Source organism: Vanellus vanellus (genome assembly GCF_965231255.1).
Source record: "Vanellus vanellus genome assembly, chromosome: 19".
NCBI classification, from domain to species: Eukaryota; Metazoa; Chordata; class Aves; order Charadriiformes; family Charadriidae; genus Vanellus; species Vanellus vanellus.
This window is the reverse complement of record NC_138924.1, coordinates 4316591-4339971: the sequence shown is the minus strand read 5'-3', so window position 1 is coordinate 4339971 and position 23381 is coordinate 4316591. Positions and strand designations below refer to the sequence as shown.

At 56.6% G+C, this 23381-nt stretch overlaps 1 protein-coding gene across 1 annotated transcript in view; it reads right to left on the bottom strand.

Annotated features, from left to right (window-relative positions):
- Positions 1 to 23381, bottom strand: part of ATP2A3 (ATPase sarcoplasmic/endoplasmic reticulum Ca2+ transporting 3) — a 56209-nt gene that overhangs the window by 19745 nt on the left and 13083 nt on the right. The window contains exons 2-8 of the mRNA XM_082493002.1: positions 15435 to 15452; positions 14893 to 14975; positions 11198 to 11302; positions 10322 to 10460; positions 6521 to 6601; positions 5398 to 5483; positions 4410 to 4874 (exon numbers count right to left, since the gene is read on the bottom strand). Coding sequence (XP_082349128.1) covers positions 4410 to 4874; positions 5398 to 5483; positions 6521 to 6601; positions 10322 to 10460; positions 11198 to 11302; positions 14893 to 14975; positions 15435 to 15452 — 977 coding nt within the window. The remainder of the gene's footprint in view (positions 1 to 4409; positions 4875 to 5397; positions 5484 to 6520; positions 6602 to 10321; positions 10461 to 11197; positions 11303 to 14892; positions 14976 to 15434; positions 15453 to 23381) is intronic.

The following is a 23381-nucleotide window of genomic DNA, read 5'->3' as shown; positions in this document are numbered from 1 at the left end:
ATACTTCTGAGCCCAAAGCAACCTCCCCGCAGCCCCACGGCTTCACAGCTATTTGCTGGTCCCCCGTTTGCCGGGCTGTTGCCCTCAGCTCCTTTCCCAGAGCCCACCCTCGAGGCCCCTCAGCACCCCCGAAAGGTTTCGAAGAAAACCACCGGCCAAAGGGTTGACAGAAGAGGCTCAGGACATCCCGAGCCCTCCACCGAAGCACTGAGCTCCTCCGGCAGGAGCTGCAAACACTAATGCACAAAGGACCTCGATAAAGAGAGCCAAAACACATCGCGTCTCCTTTGGTGACGGAATGGCCCCGAGGTGACGGACGCCAGATATGGAGGTGAAATGTGGCTGAAATTTCCCAAGGCTCCTGCCACGCCAAGAGGGCCCTTCGAGGGGTGGGCATCCTTCGTCTGTTTTTGAAACGTCCAACACCATCACCCTTCTGGAGAGCCAAAACCTCCTGGTCTCTTCAGAAAATGGACTCCTGCACTCAGAAATACCAACTGGGCTCTTCTTTATTAAAAAAATCTGAAAGCATCCACCCCAGCCACCGGTGGTTTCGCCTGATATGGGACTGTTTGTTTTCAAACGCTCATGGCTACAAAACAATTACTACTTTCACAATAGCAACTTTCTTATTAAAAAAGGAAAAGAAAAAAAAAAAAATAATTCCAGGCCCTTTATTTTTCCATGCCTATTTTAAAAGGTGCTGTGTAACCCACAGCAACCAGAGGTTATATCAAATTTCCTGCCTGCTCCCGGCTTGCGTGCCTGGCAGAGCGAGGGGGTGGCCAGGGGACCGCAAAAGGTGTTTGCAGGTTTTTTTGGCGCGATGTTTCGGCAGATTTCCAAGCTGAAAAGGGGGCAGGTTGACCGGCAGTGGAAACACTCCGGAGCAAATAGCCGTGTCTTAATCCGTAAAAGAGGATAGGTAAGGTTCCCATCACAAAAATAATATAAATAATAACAGGAGCAATAGAAGGAGGTGGCAAAGCTGGGCAGTTTTGGGAGGCTGCCGAAGGGAGATGCTGCTCGGCTTCTTGCAGTGCCGCGGTGAACACCAGCTCCAGCACCCAGCGCTCTGGCACCCAGCAAGGGGAACCCAGCCAGCACCCACCAGGGCTTCCCCCGGCCCTTAACCCTTCTAAAACCACGTTGGCAATTTGGGGGTTTAATGCAAGAGAGAGGTGGAAAGGAAAAACATTACTGCGTGCTGACAGAGAGCGCGCCCTGCTCCTCCTGCCCCGCAGATCTCGCCTGGCCCCGGCGCCGCATCACACGGCTGTGTAGTTTTAAAAAGCAAAAGGCGCTCACGGCTGCACCGTCCCCGGAGCAGCACAGGGTATCCGACCGCAGGCTCACGGGGAAGGGGGATGCAAAGGGTACGTCTCCACATTTCTGTATTTTCTGTAGTATCTTGAAAAGAACTACTCATCAAAAGGCAGACAAGACGGGATTGCTGTCTGGAATAGCAAGAGGCTGTAATCATCAGTCATTTACCCATCAATCAGCCCACGGATCAGCATCGTTTTCCTCCTGCGCTGGAAGCAGCCCTGGCCCACCAGCACCCACCCGCACCCGCCACAGCCCCCAGGAAACCCCCAGCCAGGTCTCCCATTAATTAGTGACTGGTTTAGACAGACGAGACTGCCGAATCAAGGCACAGTGTCCTGGAGATTAAAAAGCAAACGGTGCCCGCACAGCTCCCGGGCGGCTGCACCGGGGACAGGAGTTTGCACATCCAGTCTCTGCTACAAGGTTCATGGAAAATAACCCCCTTTCTGCTCTTGTCCCCCAAAACGCCAGCCATCTCAGAGACAGCCAAATGTCACCAGTCACCTCCCTCTCCTGGACATGGGGCACCAGCATCTCTCCCCTCCAGCCCCGTCCCGCTCTGCCCCACGCAGCGACAGCCCCGAACCCGCACAGCCACGACCGCATCTCCGCTTCGCGTCCTGACTCTCAAATGCCACCCTTGTGCTCCTGGGAAAAACCACTCACAGCGCACAAAAGGGTGCCGCAACTTTTAGGAGACTGATTTAAATGTGCAAGGGCAGAGCTGCAATGCCTCCCTGCCCCCTTTTCCCCCTGCCGGGCTCCCATGGCTCCCAGCCGCTCCGTTATTCAATGGCTGGGAGAAGGCTCTCCCTGGCTGCTCCGCGCCACGGGCTGGGGGAGACGGTGGTCTTGGAGACCCCCCAGTTGACCATAAGGTGAGCGACACAACTCACGGGTTTAATCTGATTTACTAAGTGGGTTCGCGGCTTCACCGTGTTGCTGCAGAGCTGTAACCTCAACGAACCCGAGGCCACAGCAACACCACCAAAGTCTCGGCCACCCCAGATGGCCCAGTGGGCACTTCACGCCCCCGAGCGTTTTGGGGGGCACCGCTTCACTCGTGCGGACCGCACGGCACCCATATGCACCCCGCCGAGCTGGCTCCGCCGGTGCCCAGCCACGCGTCCCAGGCACCGAGCGGGACCCGGAGCCGGCGGCGCAGCCCTTAAAAAACAGCTGAGGGTTTTAAACCAGACTTGGAGCCTCTCAAGAGTCACTTTACAGCTCTACAGACCCGATGCCGGCAGCAAGACGTAAAGGGCAAGCACCACTCAGCAGCATAACCTGGGGCCGAGCAGCTGCACTCGCCCAATTTAAATGTATGCGTTAATTAAATCGCAATTAATATATTTTTCCATGTTATTGATAGGCTTCCATGGCTTTTGCACCCCCGTAGCTGAGCCAGCCGCTCGGCGCAGGAGCACATCCGGGACATGCCAAGGGCCGCCCAGCGCAAATATTGACCGGCCTGGCGCAGCCTCCGTCCTGCCGGCATCAGCACGGGAATCCCGGTCTGTTAAACATTAACGGCCGTGCCTGGGTGTCCCGAGGCCAGCCTGGCTCTCGGTGTCACACCCTGGGAGTCAGGATGCAACCAGGTGAATAACACGGATATCGGAACAGGGTTGTGGGGAGACGGGGTGGAGGACACACGGAATTTTGAATATTTTTGTTGTTGTTGTTGCAAAGTTGCTGAGTTCGTTCCGCAAATGATGATTGATGCAAAAACCCTCTTGTGTGCCCTACTCCTTCCCCCTCCTGCCCTCTCCCTGTCTCAGCATCGCTAATCCTTCCTCCTGTCTCTCCTGACCACACCACATTGCAGGAGGTGGTGGCACTTCTGCCCAGGTTGAAGGAGCAGATCCTCTGGTAGGAAGTGGTTCGGGGAAGGCATGGTCACGTCCTACCTCTCCTTCTGTAGTCTGCAGAACTAAAGAGACCCCAAATGCTGGGGTTGCCCTTTACTTGCTCTCCTGCACCCCCGGGGCAGAAAATGGGCTGGTGAGAACCTCCTCCTCATGCGAGACGTGGGCAGCTTGGTCACCGCTTCGTTCCAGCGGTGTCTTAAGTCATTTACAGGGCAGAAATATCAGACGTTTCCAGTCATCTGTAGTTTGTGTTGAGCAAACCAGTGGCCAAAGCCCACGGCCAGCTTGCAGCACGGTCACGGCTTCCCACCACGCTACCCGAGTGTCAGAGAGGAGGGAGGGTGGCCAGGTCCATTTTTCCCCGCAGCAACACATTTTCCAAGGTTCTCCTATAAAACCGACGCGCCAAGGCCATGAAACTTTCCTGAGACTTGAGGATTAACGGGGAAACTGAGAAGTACTCCGATGGTCCAGGCTTTCCTAACAAGTCACCTCCCCAAATGGCCGGACATGCGGCAGCAAAGCTCTCTGGTACGCCAGGAGCCTTTGACCTCTTTGCCAAACCACCCCAGGGCTTTCTCCATAAGAAGAGCTTTTCAGTCCAAGCCTAGCTGCTGGCAGACCTTCTGCCAGGAGAGGACAGGTAACCAAAGCACCATTTCACCAGGTCACAGGCATCTTCTCTTAACCCCTGGATTTCTGCTGAAGCTCGTCATGGACAGCTGGACACACGTGTTGCACTGACTCACCAAGTTTTGGCCTTACGGGTCCAGACTCTGTAATTCTGCATGGTCCAGGATTTCTCACTGGTTTGGTTAAAAACAAGGGAAAAAAGGGCAACAGAGCAGAGGAGGCTGATTGCATTGGCTTCTCCAGGAGCTCTGTCTCCATGTCATATCCCAACAGGAAGAAATGCTCTCTGGGGAGGGAGCCCTGCAACACGGCACCTCCAAACTGGTGTGCTCATAAAAGTCAGGTTTTTAATTACAACCATGCTGAGCAAACCCATAAACCTCCTTGCGCCTGGTCAGGCAGAGAGGGAACTCAGGGCTTCCTCCAAACCATCTTCCATGCTTGAAATTCCTCATATGAAACAAGTCTGGTGAGGACAGCAAAGCCCCTCACCCCGGGATGGGGAGGGAGCAGTGAAGGGGGCTTGGGGGCTTACAGAGCATCCCCCCCGCATCCCGAAATGTCCCCAGTACTCACCCGGCAGACGGACATCTGGTTGGTGGTGAGGGTGCCGGTCTTGTCGGAGCAGATGACGGAGGTGCAGCCCAGGGTCTCCACCGAGGGCAGGCTCCGGACAATGGCGTTCTTCTTGGCCATGCGGCGCGTGCCCAGTGCCAGGCAGGTGGTGATGACAGCTGGGAGGCCCTCAGGAATGGCGGCCACTGCCAGAGCCACCGAAATCTTGAAATAGTAGATGGCCCCCCGAAACCATGAGCCCCCGTGGACGGGGTCGCTGAAGTGGCTGACGTTGATGACCCAGACGGCGATGCACACCAGGAAGATCACTTTGGAGAGCTGCTGGCTGAACTCATCCAGCTTCTGCTGCAAGGGGGTCTTCTCAGGCTCTGTCTCCACCATCTGGTTTCGGATCTTCCCGATCTCGGTGTACACCCCTGTGGCAATGACGACCCCTACGGCCTTCCCAGCTGCGATGTTGGTGCCCTGGGAGGGAAGAAAGGGGCCAGAGTGAATACATGAAACCTCTTGGCCTGCATGCGGAAATGGGTCGCTTGTTGTGAAAGAAGAACATGAGATCTTGGTTAAGGGAAAAAGGAGACATCCTGGGATTTTATATAAATCCACCCTAAAGCAGCAGAAGACCCCTCCTGGGAGCTCTCTCACCCCTCAAGCACTTGGCTTCTGCCCAAGAGGAGCATGAGCGAGGAGGAAACTCGAATTTGCAACAGCTCCAGGCTCAACCACAAACCTCTCCCTGTCCACAATGCATCCTACTTGATGGAAAACCCACTGAGATTGCCCAAGGCATTCAATGGTGTCATGTACCACTGTCCAAATGAAATCCCGTGGAAGCAGGTCCTCATTTTTATGGATTTGGGGCTCTTTATATGGATCCAAGGTCTTTCTCCCTTTCACTGCTCAGAGACCTCCTGTGTCCATCGGCCTCTTCCCTTGGCAGCTCTTTGCAAAACCACAGGAGAGGTGGAGACAAGTGTAAGGGACTTACGGAGAAAAGCATGTTCTTCTTGTCCTGGTTGACAGCCCGGGGGTCGGGGATGGGGTCAGCGTGTTTGATCACCGACACGGACTCCCCTGCCGAGACAAGAGGGAGGAGATGAACCACCCACGTTTCCTCTCCAGCCTCCGCTCAATGCTGTTATGAGCCTGCAGCACAACCCCCGCGGCTTTTTTAAGCAGCACGTTGCCACCAAACCGTCAAAACATCCATCGCGGGGATGTCAGAGCTGGGCCAAGGCGCTCGGAAGACGAGGGCTGCAGAAAAGCGGCCTGCGGGGATTGCTAGCGGCCACGAGCTCCCACACAGACGTATGGGATGGGGCCAAACCCCCGCCCAGGGAGCCGCGGGCTTGCAGCGCAGGTTTGCACAGTCAGATGGGGTTTGTAGAGCAGCGCAACAGAAAAGGTGCCCAAAGCCTTTCTGCTGAAGGTTTATATATTGTTCTTTGCAGATTTGCCCTTTCGCTGCATCTTCTTTTGCCCTTGGGTGAACTAAGTTAATGCAGAGCCACTTTTCAAGGAGACCGGGCTCCATTCCCCGTGTTTTTAACATTTTTTTCTGCTTGCTTTTCCTTCCCTGCTGCCATCTCCTAACTCAATGCCTTTACAAAATCTCACAGGAGAGCTGAAATACTGAAAGCCCTTCTTGTCATCTGATCACGCCCTGGCCTTCGCTGACTGCAGAGAGAGAGAATTTTTGAAATATCATCAATTATCAGCTTTAAGGGCTTTTCCAGTGCTTAAAAAAAAAAAAAAAAAAAAGAAAAAGCCTCAAATATTGTCACCTCTCCCCGAAGTTGCGAGGCCTCGCGCACCAGCGGTCATCGTGTGACGGTTGCACGGGGGGAGCGTGGGCTGGGACTGAGCAGCCCCTCGTGATACCCCACGAGTCGCACGGGACAGGAGGGATGCCCAAACACCGGGCGCATCTTGCCTATGCCTTGACTTGTAAATGACGCTGGGACTTCCCCAGGTCCTCCATCTCGTTCTCCCACCCGTTTCCCACCCCAGCAAAGCGCTTAGCCCAGCGTCAGCCCCAAAAAATTTGGCTCACAGCAGAGAGAAAGCTCTGCCTTCAGCAGCCGCCTCCCCCCCATCACGCCTGCACGCACCTGTGAGGATGGACTGGTCGACCCGCAGGGTGGTGGACCGGATTTCGATGATCCGGATGTCCGCCGGCACCTTGTCGCCAACTACAAGGGCGAGAGGAGAGCAGCGCGGTCAGGCGGCACCGGCAGCGCCGGTGAAGGCGGATGGCAAACCCCAACCATGCCACCCCAGCCAGGCTCTGCCCCAAGGCTTGGGGCCACCGCTCTGCACCTCAGTTCCTGCTGTCTGCCCTCGTTCTCCATCCCAACTGCCCGCTCTCCAGGGCAGGGACTGCTTTTTGCTGAGAATCACCACGTCCCTGCGGTGGTGCAGGCGCACGGCAGCACCCAGCCCGCAGCAACGAGGGGGCCAGCCCGTGGTAAACCGGGGTCCTGCCCCGGGATGCCTCCTTTCTGCGTTTAAAGCTTAATTTTGTACGTCTATAATTTACAAATAAAAAAAAAAAAAAATGAAGAAAGCTGGAAAGAGGCGCCGTCAGCTGCAATCAGACACCGGGCAGTGCAGCGACGGGACCTTGAGGAATTTCTGATGTTAGGGGATTACCTTGCACAAAAGCAGCCAGCCGCGCTGAGGCTGAGGGGGTTACTCGTGCCGTGCCGGGCACCCTCCACCCTCTCCCATGGACCGACCGCCTGTTTCAAGCATCACCTCCCCCTGCAAAATTCAGCAGGAGCGAGCGGTACCCTGTCCCTGCTGCACAGGGATGCTGCCGGGGCGGGCGGCCTCCCTGCCAGCCCTGCTCATCGCCTTCCCCGGCTGCCGCCCGAGCAAAACCCACTGTGGTTGGAGCCAGGTTTGCCAGGACAAGCAAAAGCTCTGGGTGAGCAGAGGAGCCGAGCGAGCTCCCAGCACGTCCCCCCCGCCCCGGCTGCACCTCCTCAGCGACACACACTCCACCGCCGCGGCCGAGACCCCCCTAACCATCACAGGCAGCGAGCACCCGCATCCCCCCTCCTGCCAGTGAGCAGGCAGGTATCTTTTTCTCTCTTCTTTTTAGAGCGGAGCCGCCGCTGTTAGAGCCACAGGTCCTTGGGGCAGCAGCATCACCCCCTCTGCCCCCCAGCCAAACCCCGCCACGGCCCTCCCCCACATCGCCTGCCCCGCCACGTCCCCGTCTCTCCTCTCCCCTGCAAAAACCCCAAAACATCCCCATTTTGGAGCGACCTGAGCCTCCCAACACCACTCTTAACCCCACTGCAGGGCTTTGTGGACCGACTGGAAGCTGTTGACACTGGAAGAAGACCATCCCTGGCCAAGACAGCTATCCATGGGTCTCCTGGCAGGGCACGGGCATGGTGGTTACGGGTGAAAGCAGCCCTGCCGACTGACAGCCATCCATCGCTGCCCACCGAGGCACATGTGCTTCCTTAAAAAAAACCCCAAACAACCCGTTTAAAGCTGATTTTCCCGCTGGGAATCCTCCTCCCAGCTCCTTGGCAGAGAGCGGCTTTTCCTCCTGCTCCCTTATCGGCTGGACGCAACGGCGCTCCGCTCCGGCGCTTCGGAAATATTGAGGCGGAGAGCGCGCTGGCTCGCCGCGCCTGACATCACGTTACACAACGCCGCCGGCTTGGCCGCTAACCATCGGCTCAAATCCCAGACTTTAACGAGCGCTTCCTCCGGGGGCTCGTAAAACTCCCCCCCCCTCCCCGTCCCACTTCGAGCGCAGCGGGGAGGGGGGGGCTGGCACCGCTCCACCGCCCCAGCCAGTTATTCCAGCCGCGGATCCCAACGCTCTGGGATGCGGCGCGTAACATCTGTCGTCCCACCAAGACCTGCCCCGCTCCCCGTCGCACCCGTTTTTTAGGGGGGCTGAGATGGGGGATGTTAAGCACAGGGACTCACAGACAAACCCCCCCCCCCCCCCGATGTTTCCCTCAGACTTTGCAGCACCTTAACGGGAGCAAAGAGCCCCTCTTCTGCCCTGGGGAAGGCGGGGAGGGTTCGCAAACGCGCAGATGGAAAAATCGGGTGCCAGCATGTAGAGGCAGCGTGGCGTCCCGGTGCCCAGGGGGTGGCATCGCCTCAAGGGCAAACAGCGCGACAGCATCCCGGGAGACTCGCTCGGCGCAGGACGGACCTACGGGGCTGGCAGCCGCCCTCAGCCAGCTCTTAGACACGCGCCGACCGCCCAGGCGCTGCGGGTCTCTCCCCCGTGCCGAAAGCCAAGGGGAAAAGGGGGAAAACGGGAGGCACTGCGGCCGGAGTAACGCGGGAGCGGGCGGGTGGAAGTAGCTGATGGACCCCCCCGGGCAATGCCCTGCCCGCGCTTTTTGGGCAAGGCGGAACGCCGGCGCCGCAGCCGAATTTAATCCCTGCGCAGCTGCCCGCACGAGGACTCACCTCGACGGCCTCATTACAACCGGGCAAAAATCAGCCGCTTTAAGCGGTTTGCCAATTTGCAACCGTCGTTCCCCTCTTGCAGGTTTTCAGCTGCCAAATCCACTGCATTTGCACATGCAAAAAGAAGGCAGTCCCCCCCCGCCTGCGCCGGCCCCAGGATGTCACCCGGATGTCCGCCGCACGCTCGGAGCTATTCCTCCTGGTGCACTTTCCTAGCAGGCAGCCTGACAGCATCCCCACCACGGGCTATAACCTCCTAAACCCACAATTGGCTAATTAATTTGCAAACCCCTCCAGAGGAGGGCTCAGCTCTTTCCCTCCCGGTCGTGATGCTGATTGTGCCGTTAAAAAGTAATATTGGGGAGCTGACAGGCAGGCAGCAAGCCGTTGATTTGGGGAAAGGTGGCGGGATTTAATTAATTAATAATTAATTAATCTAATTAAAGGCCAGGTCACCAGCTGGAGCGCATTGCCGGAGCCGGCTCGGGAGCGCCGCCAGCTCGCCCAGCTGAGGACCTGGCCGGCACTCCTCCGCTTGATCCTCCCCGCATTATTTTTATGTTCATCTTCCAGCTGAAGCCCAACTGGAAGACATAAATAAGAGGGAGCTGGCGGGGCGCGGGAGGGATTGCAGCATCTTTCCACTAGCAGGGCCACGAGGAGGAAAGGAGAGGATTAGTTTTGCGGCTCTGGGGGTTTACGGCATCGTTTTAACGGACAAACAAAACGGGATAACTGAAACGCATCCTCCAGCTCTGGCAGGGCAGGCAGGAGACCCCCAGGCGTCCTTCGCTGAACACGAAACCCCGACAGGAGGGCTGTGGTGGGGACAACCCGACCGGGGAGGCAAAAGCACCCCGCAGCCCATCCCCTCTGCCTCTCACCCTCCCCGAATAACACCCCCCGGTTCCCAAGGCAGGCTGCCCACGCAGGCAGCACCGGCGCCACCGAACCACCGCCCCCCCCCCCCGGCGCTGGCGGCAGCGCTCGCCCGGCACCACCAGTGAGGCACCCAGCGCCGGCCCTTCACCCGCGCCTCGGCTGGGGGATGCGCGTGGGAGAGCCGCTTCCAGAGAGGGGGAATCTTGGCGGAAAATTAAAAGTTCTTCCAGTTCTTCCAGCAAATGGGGAAACCCTCCCGAGACAGAAAAGCTAGACCAGAAATATACACTTTTTTTTTTTTTTTTAAACTTCTTTTCTGCTGTTCTGTTCCACCCTATGCTCGGGGCGAAGCCTCCGCAGGCTGATGAGCCCCGACTTTGGCCCAAATCATTTCACCTCCCTGGATTTGAAGTGTACAACAACAAGGTGACTCAGAGGCTGTGCCTCTGCAGGGGATGCGCCCTGATGCCCCGACAGAGTCCTCCCGCCACGAGGACCATGGGGTGCCCGTCACTGAAGCCCCCTTGGCCAGCACCACCTCCCCTCCCACCCTGTGCCCTGCGGTGATGGCACCCTACCTGCCACCTCCACGATGTCCCCAGGGACGATGTCCCGGGCGCGGATCCGTTGCACCCCGCTGCGGTCGGCACGGATCACCTTCCCCATCTCGGGCTCATACTCCTTCAAGGCTTCGATGGCGCTCTCGGCATTCCTCTCCTGCAAGCAGAGGAGAGGCAGAGCTGCTGGTGGTGGGGTTGCCCATGCCAGCAGGCTCCTTCCTCACCTTCTGCGAAGACAGGAGCACCCAAACCCCAGCCCTGGCTTTGGTGTCCATTTGCACCATGAATAGGGCAAGAGCCGCGTCTTCTTCAGCTGCTCTGAAATGGTCCCTGCTGGCTTAAACCACACCAGGTCCTGGACACTGCATGGACTTTTGGGCTTGATTTTCTCCTTCTTGGTTTGGGAAGCAGCGTCTCCCACCCAGATGTATTTTTCCCCATCCAGCAACCCTCCCTCAGATCAAGCTGCAGATAAATAAATGGCCTTAAAGTGAATATATACAAGAGGAGGCATGTGTTCATCCCCCAGGAGGGATACAGTGACATAAGGGGCAGCAGCCACTGTGTCTTTCTGGTGGACAGGGCAAAAAGCTTCCCTTGGAAAACACATTTGGCCACAGCCAGGAGACAAGCAGCGTTTGCCTGGATGGCAAATAAGTGCAAGATCCTAAACTCCAAACTGCAAAATTTGCCAAAGAAAGACTGAAGGAATGAGCCAGGAGGCAGCCAACGACCAAGCATCTGTGCTGGGGCACGGGGCAGTGCAGCCAACGTGAAAACTGAACCTTTGAGAAATGGGTTTCCAATGGCAAGAAGCAACCACCTCTTCAGATGAAGCATCTCAGCCATGTGGAGCAAAGACCTGCGGAGCAGGAGGGGGGGCCAGCGACTCACCTGCCACACACCCACCACGGCGTTGGCGATCAGGATCATGATAATGACGATGGGCTCCACGAACGCAGTTGTGGTCTCCTCTCCTTCTTCAAACCAGGCCAGGATCTGACAGGCAAGAGAAGATAAGGACCACAATGTGGTTGACACAACAAGCGCCGACGTTTTAGGAAGAAGGATGGAAAAAAGAGCCGACCAACACGTGGCGTTTGCTGGAGAGAAGACAACCTAGAGTGGTGGCCAGCCCCGCACAGCTTAGTTAAAGCATGGACTTGCCATATCCCGGTGCCGGTGCTTAACTCAGGTGCCTCCACACTTCTGCTGGGGATAACCTAATGCATCGAAAGAGCAGGGCTGGAGCAAAGGGCCACGCAAAGCCTGGATGAGCATTTGCGCCAGGAAAGCATCTATTTTTGTTTAGCACACCCATGGGGAGACCACGGCCATGAGCAGATGAGCGGGGAGACGGGGCAGCACTGCCTGCTTCTCAAACAGGCACCACCACCACCACCAGCTGGGCAGCCACTGCGGTCGCTGTCTGAAGGACAGTCAACCTCTGAGGAGCCCCTCCTGGGCAGAAGTCAAGCGATGCAACACGAGCAATTGATGCACTAGGAGCAGGGACTGACTTCACGGCCTCTGACAGCCCTGAGCCCCCCCTCCATCCCACAAAGACCTCATACCATAATAAAAACGAAGCGTGCACACACAAATATTTTCACTCCATTAAACTGCTTGCCGACCTGCGCTGAGTCAACAGAGCAACACCTCGCTGCTCTGCGGCAGAGGCATCAGTGCAAAGGACCCCTGACACGGGGGTCCACGCCTGCTTTACCGATTAGCAGAGACACCGCGGCAGACTCTGCCATCAAGCAGATTGCAGCAGCTCTCCAAATTCACCAACAAACGGGTCACTGCGTGCTGTTTGGGGAATGTATTGAACCTCGCAAGGGACCAGCCTCCCTCCTTATCTGCCCACGGGTCGTGTCCGAAAAGAAGGGATAGGAGACTCAGCTTTGCCATCCCACTGCCAAACACCCTCAAAAAAAAAAAAAAAAAAAAGTAATTCTCCATCAGCTTGGTGGGAAACGTCTCCTCGTGCAGCATTGCTCCCAAGGTGAATCGTGGACAAGACTGAGCTACAGGCTCAGTACTCGGGCACCGCAGAGAAGGCTCAAATCAGCAATCAGGGAGAGAGGCACCGAGGATGATGAGTACTTCCAAGGCACCACCCAAGTACAAAAGGGGTTCCTATTGCAATGACTCAGTGCCACCCACAAAGGCAGCTTTGCTGACCACGTGGATGGTGAGTTTAGCTGATCCCACATCACCTCTCGGCGTTATTAAGCGCGGAGGAGGTCAGCAGCGCTTGCAGGCACCAGCTCACCGACCCTGGGGATGCACCCGCCACCGGCTGACTCTGCCTGCACACCCTGGGGAGGAGAAGCTGCTCTGCGCTCGCAGGAGGTGCTGGGGGTGAACCCCGGCTCCTCCTGGAAAAGGCACGTAAGGATGCAGCATCTTCCCTGGCGAAAGCGGGAGAAGAGCTCTGCTGGGGATCAACCACTCCTTCCTCAGCGGTGTAAGATGAGCAATAACACCATCCGGGGAAGCAGAAGCTGGATGGTACCACCCTGAAGGCACCACACCGGCAGCTCCAGTGGCAGGAGCAGCTTGGGCTGGGCTTCACACCCTGCTAAACACAACGAGAACCCAATCCTAAGATTGGATAAGAACCTAAGAATCCTTAGATTGGATATTAGGAAGAGTTTCTTTACTGAAAGGGTCATCAGGCATCGGAACGTGTTACCCAGGGCGGCGGTGGAGTCCCCATCCCTGGAGGTATTTAAGGGTCGTGCAGACATAGTGCTCAGGGACATGGTTTAGTGGCGGGCTTGGCAGTGTTGGGTTAATGATTGGACTAGATGGTCTTACAGGTCTTTTCCAATCTAGGAGATTCTGTGATTCTAAGCAGCTCTCTGACATCATTCGAACATAACATCACGTTTTCCTGCCGCATGATGCACTGGGAGGTGTATTTTGTCAGCGAGCATTGACCCTGCCCCACGCAAAGGTGTACAGGAAAGCTCTCCGCCCCGTACTGTGCCCAGCTGTGCCCAGTACCTGCCCTGAGCACCACCAAGCTTGGGCATCACCAGGTCTCTGAGCCTCCCAGCCGTGTGGGCAGGACGGGAAGGCAGCGAACAGCAGGCAGGAGGTACCTCCCACCCCGGTGGCCGAAACGCTGCCAGTCCGGCTCAGCCAGAAGGCGGAGGGGAAATGAAAAATTAAAAAAAAAAAACAAAACCAAAACCCAACAGATTGGATTTTCATTTTTAATTGAAAAACGAGCAGAAGGGCTCCGGGAAGGAGACTTCATTGCGAGGAGGGCAGCCGCACGGGGTTTGGAAATGCTCCCAACCCCATTTTTGCCTCCCTCCGCGCTTGTGCACACTTTCGGCAGGTGCCCGCCCCGCTGCCTGCGCCCCGACGGAGGTCAAGGTCCTACCTGGAGTTTCTGAGTTGGCTTTGGGCGGCCAAAGCGCTGCCCTCACCTCTCACCCCCCATGACCCAGCGCTCTGGGCAGGAAAAGGCAAGCCGTGCGGCGTCCTGGCAGCCTCTCCGGGCAGGCGGGGAGGGGGTGCCGGGACCCCCCAGCTCCCGGCACCTCGCACAACCCCGAGGGGACATGGCTTGGCCATCACACCGGGATCTCACACATCTCTGCATGTCAGAGACAGCGTCCTTTGTTCCGGCAGATCCCGACATGGATCTGGTCATGCTGCAGCTTAATACTTTCAAAAATATCCAAGGAAAAAATAAAGAATGGAGTAATTTTCCCTTTCCGTCTTACCATCTACACAAGTTGAGGCACAAGACGTATTTTACTGGACGGAAGACAGGACTGAAAAGCCATCAGTAATAAAAAAATCAGAGAAGGGACTTGCAAATAGGCAGTTTGGGTCCTCACTCAGTGGAGAGTGTGAGCAGAGACCTCAGTCCAGACACGGGCCATGGCTGCGCGTACGGGGGCGGGAAAGCCGACAGCATCAAAATTGGTGAAGGGAAACACGTAAGGGATTTAAGAGTGAAGCTAAAAGAGAGAGTAACAAAGGTACCTTCTAACCTAAAAACACAGGAAAATTTGTTGATAAAAATCTTGCAATGAGATAGAGACACATCCAAAGGACCTGGGCTATCTCAGGTCGGGTCTGCAAACAATGACAAAAACCTATGGATCACAGGACAAAGCATCCCAGGACTGAAAGCTTTGGGCAGCCCTCACCTGCCTTTGGCAGCCCCACTCTCGCTGGGGCTCTGCGCTCGCTCTCTCCTAACCCTGACCCTGACCCTACACGGTGCCCAGGGCCAACACCCATCCCACCTGGCATCCCACCACAACGTGCCCAGGACTGAACGTTTCCATGGCACTTTTCTGCCTTTGTCCAGTACAGTCTTGGGCAAATAGAAGCCCAGGTAGTTGTTTGACATCGCTTTTGGATGGATCTGAAAAACCCTATAGTCTCATCTTTTAAGTAGACACAATGATACTGTCACTATGCCCTATAAAACCACCGCACTGCTGCTACATCTCCATCATCCAACGTGCACCCTCCTCTGCCTCCTTTGCTGTTTGGCTGCCACCCGGGTCCGTGCGTGCCCTGGAAGGTGCCCACCCCCAGCCTGGGGTACTTACGAAGGACAGAAAAGCCGCCATCAAAAGGATGCGGACCAGGAGATCTTCAAACTGCTCCAGCACCAACTCCCAGAGGGACTTTCCTGGTGGAAAAACACAAAGCCAAGCACAGTCAGCGCTCAAAAAAAACCCAGAAGACAGGTATTTTAGACCACTGAGACCACTAAGACCAACATGACCCTGTCCCCCACTTGCGGCAGAGCTGCTGCGGTGCCCGTCGGCCGTGGGCACTAGTGAGAGCATCCAGCGCTGCAGTGGGGGATTTTTCTCTCTAATATTTTTCTCTCTAATATTAAACACCTTCATTTCTGGCATTGGCCTGGTTTTACTATGTCTGTTTTTAACTACAGAAACTAAATCCTCTGTGTTTCTATTCACAGCTGGTAGCCCTGCCACCACAGGACAGCCCTGCTGCCAGCCCAGCCTTCCCGGGGATTAAAAGCAAGATTAAAAGACCCCAAAGACTGTCCCCTCCTCGTCCCCAGCACCCTCCGCCCCGACTCAAGGCATGCACCAACCCTCACCTCCAGCCCATGACTTACCTTCTTCTGCAGGGAGCTCTGCGGGTTTTCATCCACAGCCCAGCCAGCGTAACAAAGTAAAAAATGATAAAAATAAAAAAGATTCATTAGTGATTTGGGCTCAGGCGAGCAATTCCTTCCCTTGTGCCCCAGCAGCCTGTTCAGCACCCCAAAACGCAACTTGCTCCGCATGTTTCTTGTATTAAGACATACAAGTCTGGTGAGGAGCGGCTGAGGGCACTGGGGGTGTTCAGCCTGGGGAAGAGGGGGCCGAGGGGGGACCTTATCGCTCCCCACAGCTCCCTGACAGGAGGGGGCAGTGAAGGGGGGGCTGACATCCCCTCCCTGGTGACAAGTGACAGGACGAGAGGAAATGGGTTCAAGTTATGCCAGGCGAGGTTTAGATTGGGTAGTAGGAATTTTTTTTTCACTGAAAGGGTTATCAAACATCGGAACAGGCTGCCCAGGGAGGGGGTGGATTCCCCATCCCTGGAGGTGTTTAAATAAAGGGCAGATGTGGTACCCGGGGATGTGGTGTAGAAGTGGTTTTGTCAGGGTAGGGTAACGGTTGGACTCGATGATCTTAAAGATCCCTTCCAAACTCAACAATTCTATGATTTTCCCGCATGGAGACCGCTTGTCCTCGAACTTCTCAGCCTGACTCCCAGTGAGCAGCACGGGACGCTCCCCACACCAGGGAAACACCATTTCCCTGCTGCGAGCAGCTCTGGCAGCGTTTCTTCCTGCACTCAGCCTGCCTGAAAAATACTCTTCAGGAGCTGCCCTCTCCAAATCCGGGAGGCAGAGGTCTAACCATCCCATAAAAAGCCCTGCCAGAAACCCAGTACAGACCCGCTGAGGACTGTAACGTTCAGACCGCGTTTCCTATTACTCAGTCGTACTTCACAGCCTGCAACGCTCTGGGAAAGAAATCCAAAGCTGATGCTCAGCTGGTCCAAACCGTCCTCCCAAATCCGCCCAGGTGGGTGCAGAGCCTCCATCCACACTGCTCCCACCCAAACCCGAGTCACCTGCACAACCTGAAAAAACCCCAAGGGCTCCTGAACGCCCGCCACGATCTCTCTGAGACTCCCACATCCCCGTGGGATGACCATTACCTTCACACGCCTCATAGACCAAAGGGTCCCACGGCTGCTGGGCAATGCGCAAACCCTGGTACCCACCAAGGACATCGCTCTGCTTCCTTGCCCGTGCAGCGGTGCGTGTGCTGGCCCTGCCGTGGGCAAGGTTTGGCTGAGGACTGCGAGGTCCTGCACCCAGTGACCCCCCTGGTTTTGGCTGCCGATGGGTGCTCATCTCCATTTGCACCCACTGTTTGGTGAATCCTGTGGTTGCCCACAGAGCAGGTCCCGGGGGAGCTGGAAGCCCGACCAAAACCTCTCCCAGCTGCCCAAGGTGGGGAAATCCGGACATTGCCGTTCTGTCATGGAAAAGGCAATCCAGGATTCACCGAGCGCAGCGGAGCTCGCTGGAGGTGGAGAACCCCAAGCCGTAGCCGTGCATCAGCAAACCCTGGGGAGGGCTGTGCTGGTGGCTCGAAAGCATCGCGCAGCGTTGCAAAGGACAGCGGGGTACCAGCACCGAGGTGACATGGCACCGGGGCAGGGTACCCGCCACCTCCATCCTTCGGTGCTCTGCAGCCGGAGGGGACCGGACAGAAAACCCCAACCCCAAACCTCCACCCGGGCAAAAATTCAGGCAGAAACCCCCCAAAGAGCTGTCCCAAAGCCTCGTTGCCTGCCCACCTCCTTCTGCGTCCCATGGGGTGACAATAAAACAAGATGTTCCTCCAACTCCGTGCGTTTCTGGGAGGGAATAAGGCACGGGCTGAAGTTCAGGAGGAATTGGGCCAGGGCAGACATGCCCGATGCCCCATCGCTGCACCAAACGCGGGGGATCTCTGAGCACCCTGAGCGAAAGGAGGAAGCGAAACCCGTTCAGCTGTTTTCCATCACCTATTTTCATTCAGAGAAATGAAAAATAATATTAAAAAAAAAAAGAATAAAAAACCCAATCAAAACCAAACCCACCTTCACTGAACAAACCCGCGAAAACGAGAAGCCTGAACGTGTTAACGCTTCAAACTGCAGAGACACACCTACTACGGGTTGTTTTAAACGCATCTCCCTCCCAGATAAGGCTACTCTGATCCCCTGCCGCCACGAGGAGCAGACAGATCGCTACGTAACGCCTATAATTATTCTTATAGCCAAAAGAAAAAAAAAAAAAAATCTAATCTTGGAGCAACTTCAACATTTCGGATGAGTCTGCAGAGCGTGTCAGAAGGAAAGCGGCTCTTCTCCCTTTCGCAGCCGGCTCCTCTCCACCCCCGGCTTCCTCTCCCCGGCCCAGAGAGCCACCAAAATTAAAAGTAGAAGAGATCTGCTGCGGCTATTTCCATCCAGGCTCCATTTTAAGGGTGCAAACATGCGAGGCGAGAGGGCTGGGGGCAGGCGGGTGGCCCTGGGGAGGTGCTGGGGCTCCCGCAGGTCTCGGCTCTGCCGGGGTGCCCAGGGGTGACTCTCCACCCCGCGCAGGCGCCCGAAACACCGCGGTCCTCTTAGCGCTCCTCCCGCCCGGCGTTTGCATGAAGAGCCGCATCCACGGCGTTTGCAGAGAGGGGACTTTGCATGAGCTCTTTTGACTAAAACATGAAAAACAGGTTTCCGTGACGTCAGGAGGAAACACGTGCGGCGGGGCAGCCAGCCGAAATACCGCCGGTGGCAGAGCGACACTACGCCGCCGCCGTCACCGAAGCCCAAACACCAGCAACGCTGCTGTGGGCGGCATTTTAATTTTAGCGTTTCATTTGAAAGAGGTGAGATCTGTTGTAGTTGTCGGTGACTTAAATTTGAAGCTAATTATTTCTAATATAATTACCCTTTATAATACGAAGAATAAATAAATGAGGTATATCAAAGGAAAAAAAAAACAACCACCAAAACCCCCAATTTTGAGTATAGTGAGAACCAGGCACCTCCCCCATCACCACTGACTCCTTCCACCGCCCTTCATGGGGCCGCTCAGCGCCCATTTTGCACCAAATACCCAGAGAAAAAAAGGCAGAAAGTAAAAAAAAACTCGCATTTTTCAGTCTGAATTGATCAAAACCCACCCGAAAACAGGAATGTTTGGGGCTGAAGCCTCTCCCTCTCACTTCCAAAGTCTCCCTAGAAATAAGAGGGTTTGCTACTCACCAAAACCCAAGTTTTCCGTGCCGGCACCAGGCAGGGCGGCAGAGCCAGCACCGCTGCGCCGAGCTGCGGCGCTGCCACCTCCCACCCGGGCGGGAGACCCACCGCCGGCAGGGAACCAGCACAATCCCAAATCCGCGATTCCCTTGGGACAACATGGTGAGCACAGACAGGCTGAAATGGAACCTCCCGGCCGGCACCTGAATAGCCCCTTTCTCCGGTCGGTGGCCCAGAGCTCAGCACGGTGCCCAAGCTCCCCGATAAGGCCAGGAGACAAATGCCCCACCACCACCAAGGGTAGAAAGTGATAACGGTTGCTCAAAGGATGCCGAAACGGGGCCACCCGCTCACACCATAAATTTTCGGCTTCCCGCACTGAGCAGTCCCGCCGTGGGACCCGCAGCTCGCGGACGCGTATCTGCAATTTCTCGGCTCCTGCTCTTCTCCATCACGGCTTTGGAGACCAGAGCCAAGAAAGTGGATGTCAACGCAGGGCGATGGGTGCCTGGAATGTCACAGGAGCATTGCCACCGGCAGAAGAGCATCCTCTCCGCTGGGTTAGTGAGAGGAGAGGCGCAGGCAGCCCCGACGCCACCGACCCGCGGGGCTCTGCCTTCCAGGGGCAGAAAACGCAGCCGAGCCCCAGGCACTGCTGAGGATTTGCAACTTGCTCTGAGCTTGGCGCGTCGTGACTTCTTTCACCGAATCGGTACGGCTGGAAAAGACCTTTAAGCTCATCAAGTCCAACCGTCATCTAACTCTACCGGGCCCTCTTCTAAACCGCGTCCCTGAGCACGGACAGGTCAGACAGAAGCTTTAGTAGCTGTGATTGTAGGCAGAGAACGTTTGGCCAGCATCTCCCCTCTCTTCTCCCCTGTTCTTTCCCGAGTGATTGCAGAGACCAGCCTATATACTGTTTCAAAAAATAAAAAAAAAGAAAGAGGTGAGGCAAAAAAGATCATCTCGGTGTTACGAAACCCAGATATCCGCTCCTGGGGGGGATGGACTCCTTCAGTAGCTTGCTCGCTGCCACCATTCTAAGAAGAAATCAAGCAGACTCGCTGTGCCATCACGTCACGCGGTGACCACGGCCCGAGCTGGGCTGCAAAACATGGAGACGAGATGGTCTAAGGCTACGCAACGAGCCCCGGCCACCCCAGGCAGATGGCGTCGGGCTATTTTAGCCGGAGGTTAATCTCCGGCTCCTGCCAACTCAAACAGGGCCGGCGGCCCGCGGGCTGGCGCCCGCAGCATGGCAGGGCACGCTCGTCAGGTGATGAAAAGGTAAATAAACACGGGTGCCACCCACGAGCGGGGCGGCACGGGCGCAAGCTGCCGCCCCGGGACTCCGCGATGGCCTTCGTGCCCCCGAGGGAGACCCTGCCCCGCTTTCCGGGCCAAAGCAAACAAATTAAACGCGACGGGGTGGCGTTGGGGTCGCTTCAAGGAAACGTTTGAGTCTCTCCTGCTGTAACAGCATCAAAAAGCCCCGGAGCGGCACAGCCCTACAGCAGCCGGCCTTTCTCCGTCGTGCACGGAGGTATCGCATCCCACTCGGCTTTTTGGGGAAACTGAGGCACAAGGTGACACTCTCTCCCAGGTCAGCCCATGGCAACGCAAACCCCAGTGCACGCTTGGACCCGGCGTGCGACCCACAACAGCACACGTCTCGCAGGGTGAACACTGAAACACTTATCCCCACTGTTTCAGGAGTTTCCCCGAGGATAAAATCAGGTTTTCCCTTACGGGAAACACTTCTGCTGCCAACTGCTGTGGGAAGGGAACGGCACGGTGCCCAGCACCGGGGATAACACTGAGCATCGTGCCCGGGCCCCGCTCTCTGCTCCAAATAACTCCCTTCCAGACACATGTCGGTGTCACAAACTCTTTTCTTTTTTTTTTTTTTTCTCCCTGCTTTTAATTTGTTTTTCTGTATGCAGAGAAGGGGAAATGAATGGGCAAAACAAGGGACACATCCAATTCCTGGACTCTGCCAACAGGCAGGAAAAAGGGCCCAAGAAAGCAGTGAAAAGAGTAAGAAAAAACCCTAAAATATGCCCAGCTGGGAGAGCAGCCGTGACATAAAGCAGGAGCCCAGGCAGGGCCGCTCTGGGATCCTTCCACCGTCCCGCATGACACCGGGCAGAATAAACTGTTATTTTAACCGGCTGCCTTTCCCAGGACCGGCTGCGCTGGACGGATCCCGTCCCGGAGGGATGTCTGCTCTGCTTCATCCCTGCTGACAGCCGGCACCGCCGGCATCCCCGGCGCTCTGCAAAACTGCCGGATTGCACAACCGCCAAAGGCTTTGCCGGGATGTTTTAACGCGGGCTCAGCCCATCACCCGCTTGGTGTAACTCCCGCCTGGGGATGGAGGCGCGAAGCTGCTCATCACCTTGCACGGTCACACTGGAGCTGCAGAAGTGTAAAAAAAAAAACAGCGTTTGCAAACTAATCCCGGGTGTTTTAGTGTTATCTGGGATGACAAACACTCAAAGCCTAATGGTGCTAATGCTGCCTGGTGTTCACAGAGGACAAAGCGTAGATATCTCCACGCCTTGGCTGCCTATTACTCAAATTAACCCGCGCGGCTTTGCTTTTACGTGTAGCTTCACGCCTGAGCTGCCTGAACGCCGCCGCATCCCCGCGCCTCGTGTCTCACCGGGGCAAGGACGCAGCTCCGCTTGGGAAGAGCACCGGGACCTTCAGGGTGCAGCTGAAGGGACTTTCTGAGGCTGCTTCAGCCTCTGCAGAACATGATGGGCTTCGGCTGAGGTCCCACCTTCTGCCCGCCCCGGCGCCCCTTTGCTTGCTAGCGCCCAGCCTGGCAGGAGGGGAAGCCGGACCCACGGACACCACGTGCTACTGCGGCGAGACGAGGAGATAAGGGTGCTGCAGAGCTCAGCTTGCTGCTTTTCACCAAAAAGAAGTCCCATATATTAAAAACACCCAAATGGCAGTGGGATGGGGGGCAGCCCCAGGGCACTCCCAGCACAGGGGGGCTCACCGGTCCCGACAGAGGGAACAGCGAAGGGACGGAGATGGAAGGGATGGAGATGGAAGGGATGGAGATGGAAGGGATGGAGATGGAAAGGATGGAGATGGAAGGGATGGAGATGGGCCGAGGCAAAGGCAGGGCTGGCAGAGTGGCGACTCTCACGCTCCAACCGCCCACACGTGGAAATCGTGTCCCCGGGTGGGCACAGCTGCGGCGGGCACACGTGTGTGGCACGTGAACCCCCCGGGCTGCGGCAACCAGTGTCTCCAGCCGCACCGAGCCCTGCGACCCACGGAAAACGGCAATTCACCGTGCATTAAAAACGGGGGCACTGGGAACATCCCCATCCTCGTGCCGGGCGGCCACAGCCAAGCTCTGCTTTGCACCACGACCCGCTCCCGCAGGATCTGGCTCTTCCCCGTGTCCTCCATCACCCCCCAGGGAGCTGGTCCCAAAGCCGCGGCTGCTTCTCCTCTTGCGTCTTCCCCTCCCGAGCGAAGGCGGCGGTGGCCCCGGGGTGTGCCGCGGGTGGGGGAAGCACCTCCGGCCCCCGGCACCTTATTTGCTTACCGCCTCGCAGCTGCTTTTTCCTGTGTGCCGGGCGAGTTCTGGTTACGCCGGCTGCCCGCGACAGCCGCTCGCTCGAGGCGGCAGGAAGATAAAACGAACGAGATATAACCCCCCTCCCACGGCAAACACTGGCACTTTGCTGTTCCTGTAACTCCCCGGCGCTCGTCCCTGCTCGAGCCCTGCGCCTCCCGCCTGGGGGATCCACAGCCCTGAAAATAAGCAAATTTGGGGCCAGATGGCAGCGGGCGAGGGCTGGCGGGGCGGCAGGTGAGGATGGTCAGCGGAGTTTTCAGAACCAGAAATGTCCTTGCTGTTTTCCAGGTGATGCTTTAGGGTGAAAGGATCCAACCGGTTTTCTGGCTGGCACCCGGACGCTGTAAATGGCTGGCAATAAAATCAGCCTCCCCCCAAAAAATTTCTGGTTTGGGTCACAGGGCTTCCCACGGCAGACGGGGCTCCAGACCAACTGCTTGTCCTACCCTCATGCTGCTCTTCCAAACCCAGCCCAGCACCATCGCTCCCTCCAGGACGGTGATGGCTCCCGGGGGAGAATAGGTGCCTTCGGGCACCCGCAGCCCACGGCTGCGATCAGAGGGCAGAAGCCAAAAGGCTCATTTGTTCCTTTTCTGGCCAGCGCAGCTTATCTCAGCAGGTCAGGGAATCGGAAATGCCGTTTTCCTGGATGTGCCCCTCGACAGCAGCGAAGCACTGTGCGAATCTGGCCCCGTGGTGTTCTCCTTTTCCCTGGAAAATCAGCACATCCTTGTGCTGAAGGATAAGCCGCCACCACTGCGTCCCGCGGTCCAAGGAACAGGGAAACAGGGATGGAGGTGGGAGCGCGGCATCGGACCGAGGGTCCAAGTAGCTGTGTGTAATAAATAAGGAAAGCCTCGCCCATCCCACCCCAAACTTCCCTTCCTTAATTCTTGGAAATGCCTAATCCCAAAAATGTTGGACAGCACGAGCTTCCCTCCGCCACGGCGCAGGAGGTCCCGGCACAGGGCCCCGAGCATCCTCCTCCCGTGCCACGGTGAAAAGCAAATCGTTTCCCCGCCTATAACCCACCTCCTTTTCTTAATGCTATGAAAATAAGGGGAGAAGATTTTGCTCATTTTTCCCCTGAAAAATGAAGCTGCCGCTCAGGCTTGAAGCTCCAGTGCCCACACGGGGTTTCTGCAAGAATAA